This window comes from Lytechinus variegatus, chromosome 17, assembly GCF_018143015.1.
Source record: "Lytechinus variegatus isolate NC3 chromosome 17, Lvar_3.0, whole genome shotgun sequence".
Classification (NCBI taxonomy): Eukaryota; Metazoa; Echinodermata; class Echinoidea; order Temnopleuroida; family Toxopneustidae; genus Lytechinus; species Lytechinus variegatus.
The window spans coordinates 21,375,156-21,393,572 of NC_054756.1; the positions used below are offsets into that span (position 1 = coordinate 21,375,156).

The 18,417-nt window shown below is 35.4% G+C and overlaps 1 protein-coding gene across 2 annotated transcripts in view; it reads right to left on the minus strand.

Annotated features, from left to right (window-relative positions):
- Positions 1-18,417, minus strand: part of LOC121430753 (transient receptor potential cation channel subfamily A member 1-like) — a 56,340-nt gene that overhangs the window by 3,035 nt on the left and 34,888 nt on the right. For both annotated transcript variants that reach the window (XM_041628140.1, XM_041628139.1), the window contains exons 15-26: positions 18,253-18,334; positions 17,217-17,276; positions 16,325-16,420; positions 15,590-15,660; positions 14,253-14,409; positions 9,029-9,118; positions 7,776-7,954; positions 4,259-4,388; positions 3,039-3,236; positions 2,443-2,622; positions 1,821-1,936; positions 206-340 (exon numbers count right to left, since the gene is read on the minus strand). In XM_041628140.1, the coding sequence (XP_041484074.1) occupies positions 206-340; positions 1,821-1,936; positions 2,443-2,622; positions 3,039-3,236; positions 4,259-4,388; positions 7,776-7,954; positions 9,029-9,118; positions 14,253-14,409; positions 15,590-15,660; positions 16,325-16,420; positions 17,217-17,276; positions 18,253-18,334 (1,494 nt within the window). The remainder of the gene's footprint in view (positions 1-205; positions 341-1,820; positions 1,937-2,442; positions 2,623-3,038; positions 3,237-4,258; positions 4,389-7,775; positions 7,955-9,028; positions 9,119-14,252; positions 14,410-15,589; positions 15,661-16,324; positions 16,421-17,216; positions 17,277-18,252; positions 18,335-18,417) is intronic.

Below are 18,417 nucleotides of genomic sequence, written 5' to 3' on the forward strand. Positions count from 1 at the left end.
AATCATCTTCATCGTCATCATCGTCATCATCGTCATCATCGTCATCATCATCATCATCATCATCATCATCATCATCATCATCATCATCATCATCATCACCATCACCATCATCATCATCATCACCATCATCATCATCCACATCATCATCATCAGCAGCATCATAATTATCATCACCATCGTCGTCCATGTTGTCGTAATCATTTACCTAGGTCTCATCATGAATGCCTCCTCACAGGTACCTTCGTCTTTCTCATCAGCTTCTGACCTGATCTCCATCTTCTGAACAACCAATCTCATCAGTTCATACTGCTTGTCCATCATCATTGACATATTCTTCAGTCTGGTCGGGAGAATAAAGCAAGGTTTCAAAATGGTGTCAAGTAAAGACATGCTCAACTTTTCGTCTTTTTTCCTTTTCTTAACAACAAATGCAGGAATGAATGAAAGCAAAATCAAACAAACGAAAATGCTAACCTGAAAAACTAACTGGCTGGATTTTCAGCTCTGATTTGCTCAGATATCAAGTTTCAAACACAATCGATCTTGAAGCATTTCAATTTCTATAACGGTAGAATGACATTAATGCAGAGCGATTCATAACTATCAACCCTATTTGTAAAATTATCACTACAGACAATAAGAGGAACAATAGATACCTGGTTACCCATCCACGAATTTGCTATATTAAATGCGTTTCAACATTATTGTCCGACAAGTTGTCAGATCTTTTCCTTGATTTTGATCAGCTGAGAGGCACTGTTACGTTATTAACTGTCGGATAAAACGGGACCTGTCCAATACAAGTCCTTTAACGAAAAGCTATCCAGGTAGACCAATGTCAAAGTAGGGTTTGACATAAAGAGCTAAGCTGTCGACAATGTAAGTTTTCGAATGGAAGAGGCAAAAGGTGTTAAGAAACTTCTTAGAGCGTAATACTTAACCCTAAATAGACTGGGCTATTTCGACGCCTAAGAAGACGGGGGGGGGCTGATTCAGCCCCCCCCCATGATCTCGGCCGTTGATCGCACGATCGCGGCGAAAATTGGCACACGCGTTACCCATGGCATTATCTACAAAATTATAACATCAAATTCTGCAAAAAAATCTCAGTCTCATTAATTATGCTAATTTATGCGTAAAATCATAAGTTTGCTCTAATTAAATAAATAATGCCCCTGAAATGCTAATTTTTGTTTCATATACTCTAGATAGGCATCTGATCAAATTGATTAAAAAAAATTCAAAATCACATTTATTTTCTTATGTATTCTATTGTTTTCTTAATTTCTTATGTATTTCTTTGTTTTTCGACTTTTTGTTTTTTATTGTTTTTTCGATGGAAATTGTCGGGGACTTTATTTTAACCATAAACAAGATAAAATCAATTGATTTTAAGCAGTAAAAGGAAAAATAATGATACATTTATGAATTTTGGCTAAGAATACTATTTGCATTGGATTTGTACACAAATTCACGTTTTTGAGTAATTTTTGGTCTGCATGCACTTTCAAAATTTTGCGTAATTTTGGAACCGCGTACCTGGGGGTCACAATTTTGGTCTCAAAAGTTGCGCGAGACTTGAAATTAAAAAGTTAGCGAGCGCCGCGGTCAAAAAATTTCGCGCGGCAGATTTATCGCGAAAAATGTTGAGGGGGGGGGCTGAATCAGCCCCCCCAGTCTTTTTAGGGTTAAGTCACATCAAAGAAACCACCTCCGGACCGATTGCTAATATCATGTTTTTTAAAAAGCATATCGTGGGTCGGTGTGGCGTTAGTTTCGTTGGTTTTATCAGTCACTGAAGGGGTAGAATATTTATTTACCTCCGTTTGAGCTTGGATACCTCTCCGTGCATATGCCTGGGGTTGAATTCAGAGTCAGAAGAACGCAGAGCCTCTTCCTCCTCGGCGCTCAAGGTTGTCACCAAATGCATGCAGTTCTGAAAGATAGAAAGAGATAAACAGATAAAGAGATATGATAGAAATGGATATGAATATTCAGTCTAGATAAGATTCCTTACCAATTATGATGCGAATAAAACATTTTTTTAATGATTCATTTAAGACTGTACACAGTATTCAATAATAACACTTTTCATTGATTCTTGATAGGAAGAAGGTTACACTATTCTTTTCATATTTTATCCCAAAAAAGTCTTATAGCAGAAAAAAATTATTTTAAAAAGGGATATAAAATTATTATCATGGTATTCAAAACATAGATATAGGGACAAGGTGGAAATTGTTAAACAAACCAATTGTTGAGAAACCATTACCATTAACTATAATAGACATAGAAGAATAGTGCCCTTCAAAAAAAAAGTAGATAGAAATTATTAAAAAAATAATATTTCATATAAATTAAGATGCTAGCCCAAATTTCCAGTAATTGAAATAAAGAAATGTTGACTGGAACAAAAACTTTGAAATATTTCAAAATACATACCTTTAACATCCAGCCAAGCTGTTGGTTGGGGTAGATGAGAACGAAGTCCTTGTCGACTCGCTCGATGAATCTCAATGGAAGTCGGTTTTCGACGTCGGTGTACTGTTCGACCTGCATGGCAAGCCTCTTTAACTGAGCGTCTCGCTGTACCGCTGCGATATCACCGACTGCCAGACCAATCTATCCATTAAACAGCATAAAAATATCATTAATAATCATAATTATTAGACTGTTATTATTATTATTATAACAGCTATATTGGAATACTCCCCAGGGAGTGGAGAGCAATATATATATATATATATATATATATATATATATATATATATATATATATATATGTATTGTGTGGGGGCATGCATGAACCAATGAACGAAGTAATAATAATTACAATAATTTGGTCATATAAAATAAATGTTATTATTACATTACTATTATTATTATCTATTATCATTATTTTTATTATTATCATAATTATTATTATTGTTGTTATCAACAACATCATTATCATAACTATCATAATCATTATCATTATAATTATTATCATCAATATTATGTAGACTTTTTGCAAAATATTGAGAGTTAGTCTTTCTTACCAGGAGGTTCATGAGTAAAATTGGCAGCAGCACACAAAGAGCAAGGAGGAAGATGAGTGAAAACTCGGGGTAATGTTGAGTGTAATCATCATCGTCATAAATAGGGAGAACAAACGAATTTATGTAGTCTAATTCGCCCATCATCATCGTCAGTACCCGTATGACAGCGTAATGAGGCTTTTCAAATGCGTTGTTGGTCTATAATTCAGATAAAAGTAACATTGAACATGGAATTAATAAAAGAAACAAGTGCACACATAGATTCGAAGAATGCGTAGAATTTTCATTTATTCAAATATTGAATAAGAGAGCACTGATTGATTAAATGCCTTAATTACAGGCATAAGTGCTGAGGCCGGGGATCGAACCCCGGACTTTCAGGTGTCAGCTAGTCAGGAGCCTTGGACCACTCGGCCACTGACAATTACGTTCCATTGTTTAATCCAAATCGCAAAGCATTTAATTCACAATTACAACAGTCTTCAATAGACCAGTTCGTAGTTACTTCATGGGCAATTTTGGTCAAATGACCTTTCATTTCTTTCATCATGATAGGCAGATTTCAAAGCAAGATATTACGTAAGCTTGCCTTACATAGCAGGATGGAGAAATTGAATAGACCAGGTGACTAGAATAGCACACCAATGAACACTTAATGAAGGTATTTGTTGCATTCCTACTTTGAATGCATATATCTTAGCATGTTGCACAATGTACTTGACAAACTGTGAAATACCAGTCGTTCGTGGAAGCATTGTTGTTTTTTGTGGATGTAAATGAAAACGACAATTCAGAAGAATATATGAATAATCAAGACATCAAAGTTGGTGCTTATCTCATTAGATTTTGAAGCACCATGTCACTTTAGTGCAAATGACCTTCTTCTGATCATGCGTAGAATCTTTTGATCATGCGCAGAAAGGAACTACAAACTGGCTACTGCTTGATAGATCATTTCAGTTTATGATTGATGTTTTTGGACTAGATTGGCATAAAAAATGTCATTATGATTTTGACACTAGTGATGATTTTGTTTGATCCAGATTAAGAGTATATAATAATCACCCCGATTCAACCTCCCCAGGGATTTTGTTTGCAACTTTTCACAGTCGTAAAAGTAAAAATTTTTTTTCACAAAGAATGAACCATACGCAACAAAAGCAACAAATTCTTAGCCACAGACATCCTTCATGATTTGATGGTTAGGCAGAGCTTCTTACCTCTTGTTTCATAAGAATGTAGAAAGACATTCCGAACGCCACGACAAGGATCATGAACACGAACATGACACGGACTAATGTCTTGAGAATATGAAGAAACATCACCACGTAGATCCCAATGTTTCCAAGCCTGTGGGGGATGATAAATAAACAATATCGTGTTCGTGTGATCTAAGTTAAGTTGACTTTAAATCAATACTTTTTTTCTTCCAAGCATTAGCGTACCTAAATGTCCTTTACTTGCAGTTGAAGATCTTATTTTTTTTTCTGGTTGGGGGGGGGCTTGTCAATTTTTAGGGTGGACGAATTTGCCCCCTAGGTACGCCACTGCTTCCAATCCCTTCATAACCAGATGGTAAAATATGTCAGATGGCAAAATATGCCTTGCTTGCAATAGACCATCTTACACCAATCTCAATTCATCCAAAGACACATTAAAAAATAATTTTGTGTATATTTAGCATATAAAATAAAAACAATGGAGTATCCAAAATGATCAATTGCCAATGTGAATTTTGAACATAATATACATACTTTTAAAAGATCACTCCAGTCAAATCATTTGATTTACATGTATTAGTGGCTCTTTTCTTCACAGAGGCTAAATGACTCAGTTATTTCTTACTGAATGAATAGTATGCATACATTATACAAATCCGTATCATGTATAACAATACATTTCAGATCTTTTCTTTATCAAGATGTAGGTCTGTGCTTTATAAGAACGGAATGCAGCTGCATCAGGCGCGTACGCAGGATTTTTGAAAGGGGGGGGGGGGGGGTTTCGAGCTGATTTTTTTTTAAATCTCCCGCCCAGTCTCTAAAAAGTGATGAGCGGGGGGGGGGGAGGTGATGATTTTTTTTCTTTTTTTTTTCAGCGCTGCAAATAAGACAATAACATTTAAGTGGGGATGGGTATGTAACAGTGCGGTCATGACCCGCGAGCGAGCAGAAATGTTCTCGTTTTTGCGTTGAAAACATAACCTTTTTGTCAATAGTTTGTTGGTATCATAGTCGATGCTACATGTCCTTCGGATCGTTGCACTCGATCATGATATGGCCAACCGCGTAGCCAGGATTTCATTTTGGAGGGGGCGGTAAATGCACGCGAAGCGTGCCAACACTTACAGAGCGCGCGAAGCGCGCTCCCTAGGGGGTGGGTGCAGGGAGGGGGAGTTTCCCCCTCCCGCGCGAAGCGCGAAGCTTTTAGTGTTTCATAAATTAATATGAAAAGGAGCCGTTTCTCTTGTCTCTAGTACCTCCAATTCGGTTGACTATATTGCGATTTTGAACCTTGTTTTCAAAAGTGATTGTAAACGCACAAAAGAGGTATACAATGGAGGAAATTAAAATGATAATAACTCCGCGCGAAGCGGGGAAGCTAAAGTGATTTATCAATTTTTTCTTGCCATAAAAAGGGTCCCGAGAAAAGGGTATTCTCAAAGATATATTGAAACTTTCTTTGGAAAGATCAGATTTGATTACAATCAATTTAGCATCAGTACAAATTTTTAACTCGCAAAACAGAGGAGAAGATTGGTAGAGGAAGATATTCCTCCCCGCGATGAGCAATGAAACTCTGAAATTTCAAAGGGCGGACGTTTCATCAAATGTAGATATCTCTAATACCCAATCGTCTCTAATTCAATTGATTTTCTAAGATTATTGAATTTCATTACAAGGAAAATAGTGCGCATATAGTTGAAACTTCTGTGATTTATTAAAATTATCTATCTATATAATATAGGATGATTATTTTTTTTGACTTATCCTGAAGCGCTTCATTTTGAGTATAAAGAAACTTAAGTGTCATTCAAAATTTCAAACTGAGGGCGCAAAACAGGACAGGAGATGAATGTATACAGGGAAATGACATGAAGTTTAATACAATTTGATAAAAAAAATATTGTACTTTTTTATTTAATACGACACGAATTCCCTACCTTCCTCTTTTTAAATTAGGAACCTGTTTGCCCCCAAATTATGGTTGTTTATAGTAATGAGCTGAAAAGCGGGAGAAGCTGACTTTATGGAGGTGACGGCAGAAACTGATATAAAGATTTTACCCGCTCGGAGCCGACCAGACCAGAAGTTGCGCGATCAATTGAAAAAAAAAAAGATAACTTCATACATTTACTTCGGCCTAACCTTACTCAAATTCATGCCCTAATGTATACAATTTTAACTTTAACTGGCAAGAAGCACATAGCTGAGGTGGAAAAACAGGGTTAGAGAAAAGGTGGGGGAACAATGGAGAACTTCAATATTGTCATTTAACCGCGCGCAGCGCGGAAGCAAAATTCATATATGAATTTAAAGCAAGAAGAGTGAAGGAGTTTCTCTTTTGAGAAAAAAATAAAGAATAAATAGAAAAAACACAAAGCTACCTTTCTTCCCTTTCCTTCCTCCCCTTTTCCTTTTCTCCTCTCCTTTTTTCCCTTCTTTTTTTTTTCTTTTGGGGACGTTTTTGGGGGGCGACCGCCCCCCCCTGGCTACGCGCCTGGATATGGCCTTGATCAGAACACTAGAAACTTGAGAAATGTCATGAATAATTACGAGCGAGCGGAGCAAGCGAGCCGAAATGTTTGCGTTTTTCCGTCAAAACATACAATTCTTCTCAATGGCTTGTTGGTAATGATTACATATTAGTTGATGATACATGCCCTTCTGCTCGTAAGTCTCATGATATGGCCTTGATCAAGAGACTAGAAACTTAAGAAATTTCATAAATGATTACGAGCGAGCGGAGTGAGCGAGCCGAAATTTTCGCGTTTTCCCGTCAAAACATACATTTCTTGTCAATAGTTTGTTAGTAAATCAAGTATAAGTCGATGCTACATGTCCTTCTATTCGTAACACTCATAATACGGCCTTGAACAGGAGACTAGATACTTATGGAATTTCATAAATTATTACGAGCGAGCGGAGCGAGCTAACCGACATTTTTGCGTTTTCCGCCATTTTGGTTTTCATATTGGTAAAACATATTTTGTAAGAAAACGTATGTCTCTTTCTTGGTTCACTTGTATTCATAAGTATACATCATGATAATCATGTATGGCCTTGTTAATGGCGATACCGTGATCATGTCGGCGACATGCGGAAATAAAAGATATAATAAAATGGAGCGAGCGAAGCGAGCGGAAATTTTTTCTGTGTTTTTCGTCGGAAACATGAGATTCTGTTCATTATTGCTGTCATATACATTATTGGGTAGGGGAACTGTCCGTAACCAGACCAAGGAGTTATCAGGCTCTTGCCCGATAACTCCTTGACCAGACCGACCTCTGGGGAGACAAGAAAAAAAAAAAAAAAAAAAAAAGGAAACGAAAAGGGGGGGGGGTTTGAACCCCGAAACCCCCCTTGCGTACGCGCCTGAGCTGCATAATTAATAATCTTGGACATAAGTCATTATTTTGTATTCATTTTATTTCCTTCATTTTCATTACGACGTAAGCTTTATTCAACTTTTTACGATCCTTATTAAAACAATGAGAAAACTGAAGAATGAACTTACTTCTGTTGATAGAGGAGTAAGTTGAACCAAGCAAAGAAAATGGCGAAGGCTCCAAAAACCCATTGACTGTGATACGATGGAGTGTCGTCACGTATCAGGAATGGTCCGACAAACATGGCGGCGGTGACGTACAGTGCCCATTCCATGTAGTTAGTTGGGTCTATGAAATAACGCCATTTCTAAATCAGGAGGGGGAAAAAAGAAGAGTTCAAGATGTAACAATGACTTGCAACGTCTGTTTGTTCATGATACAGAAAACAGCAACAAACGAATGAGAATGAACGCAATATCACAGAATAGTAACCATAATAAATCCAATTCATAACAAAACAAACTCTAGGAAACAAACGTTCCCTATTTTCCCATTCTTTTTCATGAAGATATATACAATAAGCCCAAACTCAGCTTGAAAATACATGGCAATCAGGAATATTTGTCATTATGACAAGATTTAATCCTAAAATCAATTGCTGGAATTTGTTTATTGTTTTTTCGCGATGAATTCTGCATTCTATCTTGATGACCAGAGTATAAACCAACATCAGCAAAACAAGACCAACAATACACCGTGCTATATGTGGCCACTGGTGTAAATTCAAGCGACGAACATATTGTTTGCGGGGGGGGGGGGGGGTCAACTATTGTAACCCCTTGAATAGTATGACGTCATGATTTTACGCCATGTATGTATAATCAGAGTTACGATTGATCCGATCAACCTCAAGTATATGGAAATCCATCAATGTCATAATTCTTTCTTTAGGAAATCAGCACAATGTCCTTAAAAAACAAAGAGAAGCCAACTTAATTCTCAAGAAACCCGTAAATGAATGAACATACATCGTATCTAGAAAAAATATTTTGAACAAATGTGTAGTTTAGATGTTGACGTTGCTGGCTTTCCATAGTTGTGATTGATTGGATCAATGGTAACTCTTTGTAAGACGGGGCCCAGGTGTTAAATGTTTGGAGTTAGTTCAGCACCTATTGGTATTACTATAACACATGTGGTTGTTTCTCGTACACTCTTTGGTGTAATTCTAACACCTCAGGGTTCGGTCCTTTATATGGGCACCAACCTGTGTTAGATTTAACACCCAGTTTGTACGTAACAGCAAAAAGTGCTAGAGAAAAGAATATGGCATAAAATTGTAATGGAGCAAATTGATAACCATAAAAGATTGTGGATATTATAACAGTTGATCAACCGAAATGAACGAAATATTTCTTGATAATATACCACGTATACATACCTGTTGAGATATTTGGACAAATTCTTTCAGAATGTTTAGTCCACAGTATAAAACTATAATGATGACACAGATGTATTGCAAATCCGTGGTCTACAAAAAAGATATAAGTGAGAAAAGAGCGCACATATCATATTTATTTGTTATTCTTAATGCAAATAATTCTACATGTTGCATAGAGCTATTGACAGATAGCTCTATGCATGTTTAGAAGGAAGTCTGTTTTTGCACGTGCTAATGCCCCACTGTGAATAAAAACTGTGAATAACCCCCCCCCCCCCGTTCTGATGCTGGTAACATTCCCCTCATGCCACTGATCATGTACAGATGTACAACTGCAATCGTATTCTCTTCTCCTTTTTCAACCATAGGGTTAAAGACTACCTTAACAAATACGTTTCATGATGATCATGTATTCAAATTCTCGTTTTTGTTATAGCTATCAACTGCTAAACAAGCTACTGTACACTCAAACGTCAAGGGATGCTCTTTTCTTGTAGCTGCTCTTTGTTATTCAAATCTTTTCAAAATAACGTTTGCTTTCTCAATGATGTATTCGTTAACCATTCATGACAAATTTAATTGTCTCAATCTTGTATACATCATGAAATACCCTTCCTTGCGTATTCGTGCAAGTTCACCATTCACTTCACTTTTTCAATCTTGAATGTTATTGTTAGCAAAACTTAGCAATATCCAGGCAGGTGGAAATACCTATGATGTAACACTCGCAGAATAATATTCTCATACATAATCACTCATGTACCATAACCTACATTGCACCCATTCAATCTATCCATCCGCTAGATGAGAGCAGTTTTTCCCTTATGACAGATCACCTATTTATTAACCGGTGTTTTGTCCAGTATAGGCTATACCTATGCGTAGTATGTTGTGTGTGTTATGACACACGCGATTGCTCAGTTTGTCCTAATCTGACTGAGTTTTCTTTTATTTTGTTCTTAAACACACAGCGGGGATGGTTTATTCACTCTTTATTTTATTTTTAATTTTTTTTTTCACGCTTTCCTTTTTTTTTTTTTTTTACTTCTTCTGAAATCTGGTATAGGAATGTACAGCCATTCCCATTTAATGTTATTTCTATGTTGATAACGGTTGGGCTCCGCTCAGTCAAGCTCGTCCTATGTGGGTCATGACAGGTGTTATCCATTCACAGATAACTCTTTCTTGCTTTTCATATTCGCATATGCACCTGCACGCAACTGCACAAGCACCTACACATGTTTTCTTATCTGCATTTCCCTTCTGGGGTTTCAATAATTTATCATGGCGATGAATAACAATCCTTTTATTTTTTACAACGCTACAAATGAATATCCTTTTGAGAGCAAATATTATACTCCTACTGAATTCAGTGAAACATTTCAAGATGATATAGAAGATGTTAAATTATTGCATATCAATGCCAGAAGCTTAAACAGGAATTTTGATGATCTTCAAAATCTTCTCGATTCATTGAAACATTTTAGATTCACTGCAATTGGAATAAGTGAAACTTGGTTACACCAATCTTCCCCACCATTGTTTAATTTACCTAACTATAATTTAGTCAGAGCTGATCGTATAGGAAAGAGAGGCGGTGGCGTCGCATTTTATGTAGCCAATCATTTAAATTTCAAAATTCGAAATGATATTAAATTTGATCAAACAGAAGTTCTCTTTATTGAAATTGACAATCTTCAATGCAAAAACTTAATTTTAGGTGTAATATATAGAGCTCCTGATACTCACTTTGATCTATTTTATGATAATTTCGAGCAATGCGTTAGCAAATTAGCAAACGAAAATAAGCAGATATATTTTCTTGGTGATTTTAATGTCAACTTTCTTCCATTGCATCAGAACAATCTCTCTAATAGGTTTCTGCAACTGATGAATTCATTTGGATTTTATTCTTTCATTAACAGACCAACTAGAATTAACATACACTCCTCAACCTTAATTGATAACATATTTTCTAATATACACGACAAAAAGATAACTGGAGGATTGCTGTATTCCGAAGTATCTGATCACTTGCCTATATTTACTGTGTGTGGAAAATCATTGACTCGTTTTAAACCACCACAGCATTTGATGTATCGGAAAGAAACCCCTCGTAATATTGAAATGTTAAAACAAGATTTATTATTCGAAGAATGGAATGATATCCTAAATACAAATGATGTGAATACTGCATATGAAAATTTTAATTCAAAGCTACAATTCTATTACAATAAAAACATTCCACTTGTAAGAAATAAACGTAAACGTAATACACCCATAAACCCATGGATAACGAAAGGTATACTTAAATCTATAAAAACAAGAAACCGACTTTATAAACAACATTTGAAAAACCCTACGGATACAAGTCTAGTTGTGTACAAAACGTATCGTAACAAATTAACAAAGTTAATTCGTTTTTCTCGCAAGTTACATTTCTCAAACAAATTACAAAAGGTAAAATCCAACTCAGGAGCTACATGGAAAGTTATAAAAGAAATTATGGGAACAAAAAACGAGACTATACCTAAAGATAACCTTACTTTCAATGGTAACAAAATCACAGATTCTAACAACTATGCCGATAGCTTTAATTCTTTCTTCACTAATATTGGTCCTCAACTTGCCACCCAAATTGCTACTCCGAATAATGCTCATTTTACTGAATTCTTTTCAGAACCGATTCAAGACTCTTTATTTTTAAGACCGACAAACCCGAATGAAATCATTAATATTGCTAAATCATTAAATTCTTCGAAATCCAAAGGTCATGATAACATTAACACTTCACTTTTAAAGGAAATAATCCATTTCATTGCTGATCCACTAACACACATATTTAACCAGTCTTTACAATCCGGTATTTTCCCAGACTTGTTAAAAATAGCCAAAGTAACCCCAATTTTCAAAAAAGATGACCAACATGAAATCACTAATTACCGTCCTATTTCCATTCTCCCTAGTATATCAAAAATTTTAGAAAAAATTGTTTATAATAGATTATATAATTTTCTAAACTTTCATAAAATATTAAATCCAAACCAGTATGGTTTTCGAAAAAATCATTCCACGGATCTAGCTCTGGTTCAGATATATGATAAAATTACAGAAGCCATGGCCAAAAAAGAACACATTATTGGTATTTTCTTAGACCTTAGTAAAGCGTTCGACACTCTTAATCATGATATATTGTTTTCGAAATTGTATTCCTTTGGTGTTAGGGGCTCGGCGCTCGTATGGTTTAAAAGTTATTTAAGCAATCGAAAACAGTATGTGACTTTTAATGGTATTAACTCACGGTCTCTTCCAATCAAATGTGGTGTCCCCCAGGGATCTATCCTGGGTCCACTTCTGTTTTTATTATACGTCAATGACATAATCAATACATCATCACTGTTATCTTTTGTCCTATTTGCAGATGACACTAACATATTTTATTCTCATAAGAGCCTTAAGTCTCTAGAAAATATCTTGAATGCCGAACTAATAAAAATTTCGAAATGGTTCAAATGCAATAAACTTTCTCTCAATATCCAGAAAACCCATTTTATACATTTCAAGCATAACAATATCCATGTGAATAATAATCCAATTAATATTAACATTGACAACAATACAATCGAAGAAACGAAGAGTTCGAAATTCCTGGGTGTCATTATTGACGAGAATTTAACTTGGAATAATCACATAAATCATGTTACACTATGTATTTCTCGAGGCGTGGGAATTATTAATAAGTTAAAGTTTATGTTACCACGAGCAACTCTGTTTTTACTATACAATACACTAGTACTTCCTTACATAACATATTGTAATATTGTTTGGGCCAATTGTGGAACTACCAAACTCAACCCTATTCTCACCTTACAAAAGCGAGCTCTTCGTATCTGTACAGGATCGTCTTATTTTTCTCATTCTGATCCACTATTCTGTAAGCTCAAAACATTGAAGGTTTCTGATTTGAATGTCATGCAAGTTGCAGTTTTTATGTTCAAATACAAAAAACATCAACTTCCCTCCTCATTTCAAAATTTATTTAATCTAAACAGTACAATTCACACATACCCTACCCGTATTTCTGGAAATTTTCACCTAACAAACCCAAAGTTATTAATAACTCATAAATCAATTAGACACCATGGCCCCGACTTATGGAATAATTTACCCGAAACTACAAAAATGTGTTCCTCACTTTATTCCTTTAAAGCCACTATGAAGCGCAACCTAATATCATTGTATTCAAATCCGCCACATTGACTATACTTGTATTTTTTTTTAATGATGAATTTTGACCCCTCCTCTTCTAATGTAATTGCACTACACTTGCACTTGCACTACACATGCACTTGCACTACACCCTCATGACCTCTTGTTAAAAAATGTGTAAGTTTTACATGTCGCTTTTTTACCTTGAGGCCGTCGTCAACATCAAGCAGGTCGCTCATGACGACGGTCTCCTGCGTTCTGAAATTGAGTTAAATAATATTTTCATATGCTTTTTTTTTATATTCAGAAAGAGATTGTAAATGATACGTGTGTCTAAAATGTATATATATGTAAAATCTATGTAATAATTGATTATGTTGTATTATGTTGAACATGTTGAACGCAGAAATAAATTTCAAGCAAACAAAACAAACAAAAAACAGGATAGGAATCTCCAGTATAATTTTGTACGTCATAAAGCTACAGAGGAAATTTATTCTTTCAGGCTAATAATTTGTACTGACCCCCCCCCAAAAAAAAAAAATGCAATGAGGCCTTTATTGTACATTGGTCAAAATTGTGATGTTGATCAGTATGATAATTAGGAATGCAGGGATAAAAAAGCAATGAATCCAACCCCATCATCATCATCATCATAACCACCATCATTATCTTTATCATCATCATCATCATCACCATCATCATCATCACCATTTTCTTCATCATCATTATCATAACCATTGTCATCATCATCATCATCATCATCATTCTCATCATCATCATCATCATCATCATCATCATCATCATCACCATCATCATCATCACCATTTTCTTCATCATCATTATCATAACCATTGTCATCATCATCATCATCATCATCATCAATCTCATCATCGTCATAATCATCATCATCATTATGAATATCGTCATCACCATCATCAACATTATCTCCATCCTCATCTTCATCATTTGGACAGTTTTCGAAACCACGCCAGTTGACGACTTAATCCCATACCTCGTTTCTCTTCATATGCAAATCCGTTTTGTTGAAAGATGTGAGGTTGGAATGTTGCGGCTTTGGATCAGTTGTGCACACAAAACTAGTTAATATTGCCAGGAACACTAGGTATATTGATGTGTAGAGCGTGTGCATCAGGGCTCCATATGCTTTCCTGTAGTAGACAAATTTGCACAAAAATTATGTAATTATGTGTCTACATGTATATAACGTTTTGTAAATATGCAATGAATTTTCAGGGGCCGGAAGTGGAGGAGCTGGGCCAATATTTGGGGGAAGCAACACGCATAAAATCACAAATATATCCTCCTCACATAAGATAATGGGCGCTGAAGGCAACTTACCCCACCCCCTATCGTGGTTCCCCGGCACCCGCCAGTGTCATGGAATTTTTTTTTTTTCATACTGTTTTATTCTGATTCCATGAACAAAAATATAACATTTCAATTTAACATTATAAAATAATACTTTACATTTCACATTTTGACTTTTTTCACTAACTTAATGCAAGCATAAATCATATATAACTTAAAGGAGAAACAATGAAATCAGTTATAAAAATGGTTGAAACACCACTCCTCCTCCCCCCCGCCCCAAACAAAAAGTCTTCCTTGCTCATTTGTGGAGGGCGATTTATACATGGAATACAAAGAAAGAACAAACAAAGGAGACCCAAATCCAAAACAAACCAATAAACAAATAGATATACTGACACTAGGATCCCCTTAAAAATACATATAATATGCCTAACACTTTTCCTTTCATGTATCAAATATTCTCTCCAATGTTAACATTATGCCGCACCACGATGTGGGTTACCCACACGATTTCGATGGTGTACATTAACCAATTGAAAATTCCAAGCTGTGCCTTGGTCATGATAGTAACGGTGTTAGTAGCTGATTTTGGGCTGACCTACCTAGCTTTATAAGCACCGATAGTGGGTTAAAAGGAATGATACTAAGAGCACTAGTGATCGCTTAACACCCACGGTTAACACCTTGCACGACCATACCAGTGTATTATAAGTCAGAAGCATTGGTTGTCGTAAAATTTGATCCAACTGCAGTTGTCAACACTTAACATCAGCGTAGCATCTATATCGGTCCACACCAGAGAGGTGTTGAAACAATACTGGTTGGCGTAAAGCTAAAACCAATTTGGCGTTTAAGCAACACCAATTAGTCTTAAACCAATATCGTTTTGATTATTCACTGGTTTTGTCTCAACGCTTCTCTGGTGTGGACCGATATATATACCGGGCTGATGTTGAATCAACACAGGCGTTTTTACAGTGCAACACCAGCTGCCAACACTATCGTTATTTCACTTACCATTTCATGTCCAGAAACTTGGTGGAGACGGGATGAGATAGTAGCTCTACGCGGTTGTATTTGACCATAGACTGTTGGACATAATCATAAACAAAAACATGGAATAAAAATATAGAAATATATTAAAATACGAATGCATATTTTAATCTAGAACGAGCAATACTGTTTAGAGTAATTATTTAATATATGGTTCAATAACAGTTCAACATACAAAAAACTATAAACTTTTTGTTGGTTTCACATCGTATTTACAATATTGTTAATTATTATTGGACGTAGTGTATTATCTCCTCCCTTTCCACCCTCTTTCCCTCACCCTTCCAATATAATACATTTTTTGTCACTTTCAGACAAGTGAGTAAAAGATTTATATATATATATATATATATATATATAGATATATATATATATAAATGAAAGGTAAGTCACACTCTTCGTCAGTGCCCATGATGTAACAGAAAAAAGTAGTACATACATCATACTAGTAATAAAGCGTTTTTTTGTACAAAACTTAGTTTGTTTATTGTGCAACACGTTAGCAAATAGGTATGTGAATAAGCAATAACCAATTATGCTGCATATAAACAATAAACAATATATGCTGCATATACTGTGGAGCGCTTAGAGACTTCTGACAAAGTAAGTATTAAGCGCTGTATAAGCAAGTATAATTATTAACCGACTCCGAATAATAAAAACAAATGGAATCATTATCAGGATGACAAACTTATTCACATTCAGAGTGCAGAGCGGATGATATTCTCCATATTTCTTGAGCCATTGTCGACGACATTTTACTGGAAGCTGTAGATATTTGAAATCGTAACGCCTCTGAAAAAATAAGGAACAATAAAATACCATTACAAAATCGTTACGCAATGACTTTCAATCAAACGAGTACAGACTTTGAGGCATGCGCTTTAATGAACAAAATCGTAATTTTAAGCCATCAACGTTGACATTATCATTATTGTTACTTTCATCATCGTCGTCATAATCATCACTATATTTTCTTCACCATTATCATTATTATCATTATCAATACCTTCATCACTGGCGTCGTGGCAATCACAATCGCCATCATCATCATCATCATCATCACCATCGCCATCATCTTCTTCACCATCATCATTATAATGGTCGTCATCATTACAGCCTTCACCATTATCATCTTCATCATTATTGTCATTTATATTAATACTTATTCATCATGTTTTAATGAGTATTCCAGCCGTTAAAATTAATCAACTTCAATCATTTTCTTTTTGAATTTCCTTCTTTAATAGGCTGGTTACGTAAATTGTAACTTCCTCAATATTCCTCAATATGTAGCACCCCAAGGAAGAACAGCATTGGGTAATCCTCCGTTATTGTATGTATCTCTCTTGTATATTGTATATTTTTTTTATCTGATTACGGAAATAAAACAAACAAACAAAAAACAATACTTTACACTGTACAGTTTCATTTTGTTTGTTAAATACCCAATTGTATCAATGTGTGTTACAAAATTCTTTCGTTAGGTGTTTAGAAATATATTGTATTATTTTTTGTTTAAGTACAGTGTATCATTATTATCATGATCATCATCTTCCCCATCATCATCGTCACCAGAGAATTAACTTACCCAGTATTCGGGATGGCCAGGCTCTAGATCAGAAACTGTTTGGCATTTATCCAATACCCTCTGTAGAGAGAAAACAAATCTTTATTTTGATTTCCAACATCTTTTTCAGTATCTAAATCTTTTAATTCTTTCTTCCTCTCAAACTTATTTTTTTTCTGTGGTAGATACATCTGCTTCGAATAAAGTCTACGTTCAAGTTTGAAAAGACAAAAATTAAAATCTAGAATGTAAAAACGGATGGACACACATTGTCAATATGTGATTATGAAATAACATAAAGTAATTTACGGCAGACAATGAGGAGCATGGCGTTTCGTGTTACAATAGCATGCTACGAGCAAATAGTGTGTACATCAGGAGCAAAAAATAAAAAGGGGGAAAGAAAGGGGAAAGAGAGGAGGAAAAAAGGAGAGGAAAAAGAAGAGGAAGGCGAGTGAATTTTATAAGGTGAGGGGAAGACTTGAAAAGTAATTTAAAAAATATCTTTCATGCCACTATATGAAATTTTCGCTCGTATTACCTCTTTGCGGATACATTCGTAATTCCGAAGCTTCGTTATTCCGAAGGTTCGTTAATCCGAAAGAAAAATAAGGTTCGTTGTTCCGAAGGTTCGACAATCGAAAACGAAATGAGGTTTGTTGTTCCGAAGGTTCCTTGATCCGAAAGCGAAATAAGGTTCGTTTATTCGAAAACGAAATGACGTTCGTTGTTCATTTTGTTTTCGGGTTTTCGGACAAACGAACCTTCGGAATTACGAACCTCATTTCGTTTTTGGATTAAGGAACCTTCGGAATTACGAACCTCATTTCGTTTTCGGACTAACGAACCTTCGGAATTACGACTCACATTTCCTTTTCGGATTAACGAACCTTCGGAATTACGCCACAAATGTTCGGATTAACGAACCCTTTTTCATTTTCGGATTAACGAACATCGAGGTATAGGCATTTTTTCGGCCCCTCATTGGCAAAGGCTGGATTGTAAAATATTAATCAATAAAAAAAAAATAGCCATGTATTTGAAGCATAAGCCTTACCATGAATACGTCTGGCATATGTTGAATGAGTCGGTCTATGGGGTTATTATCAGCTAATGTACACATCAACAGCTCATCCCAACTGATAAGGAAAAAAATATATAAAAGGAGATGTCCAGCATAATAACATCATTTGATAGAATGTCGGTTTTGTATTTACAAGAA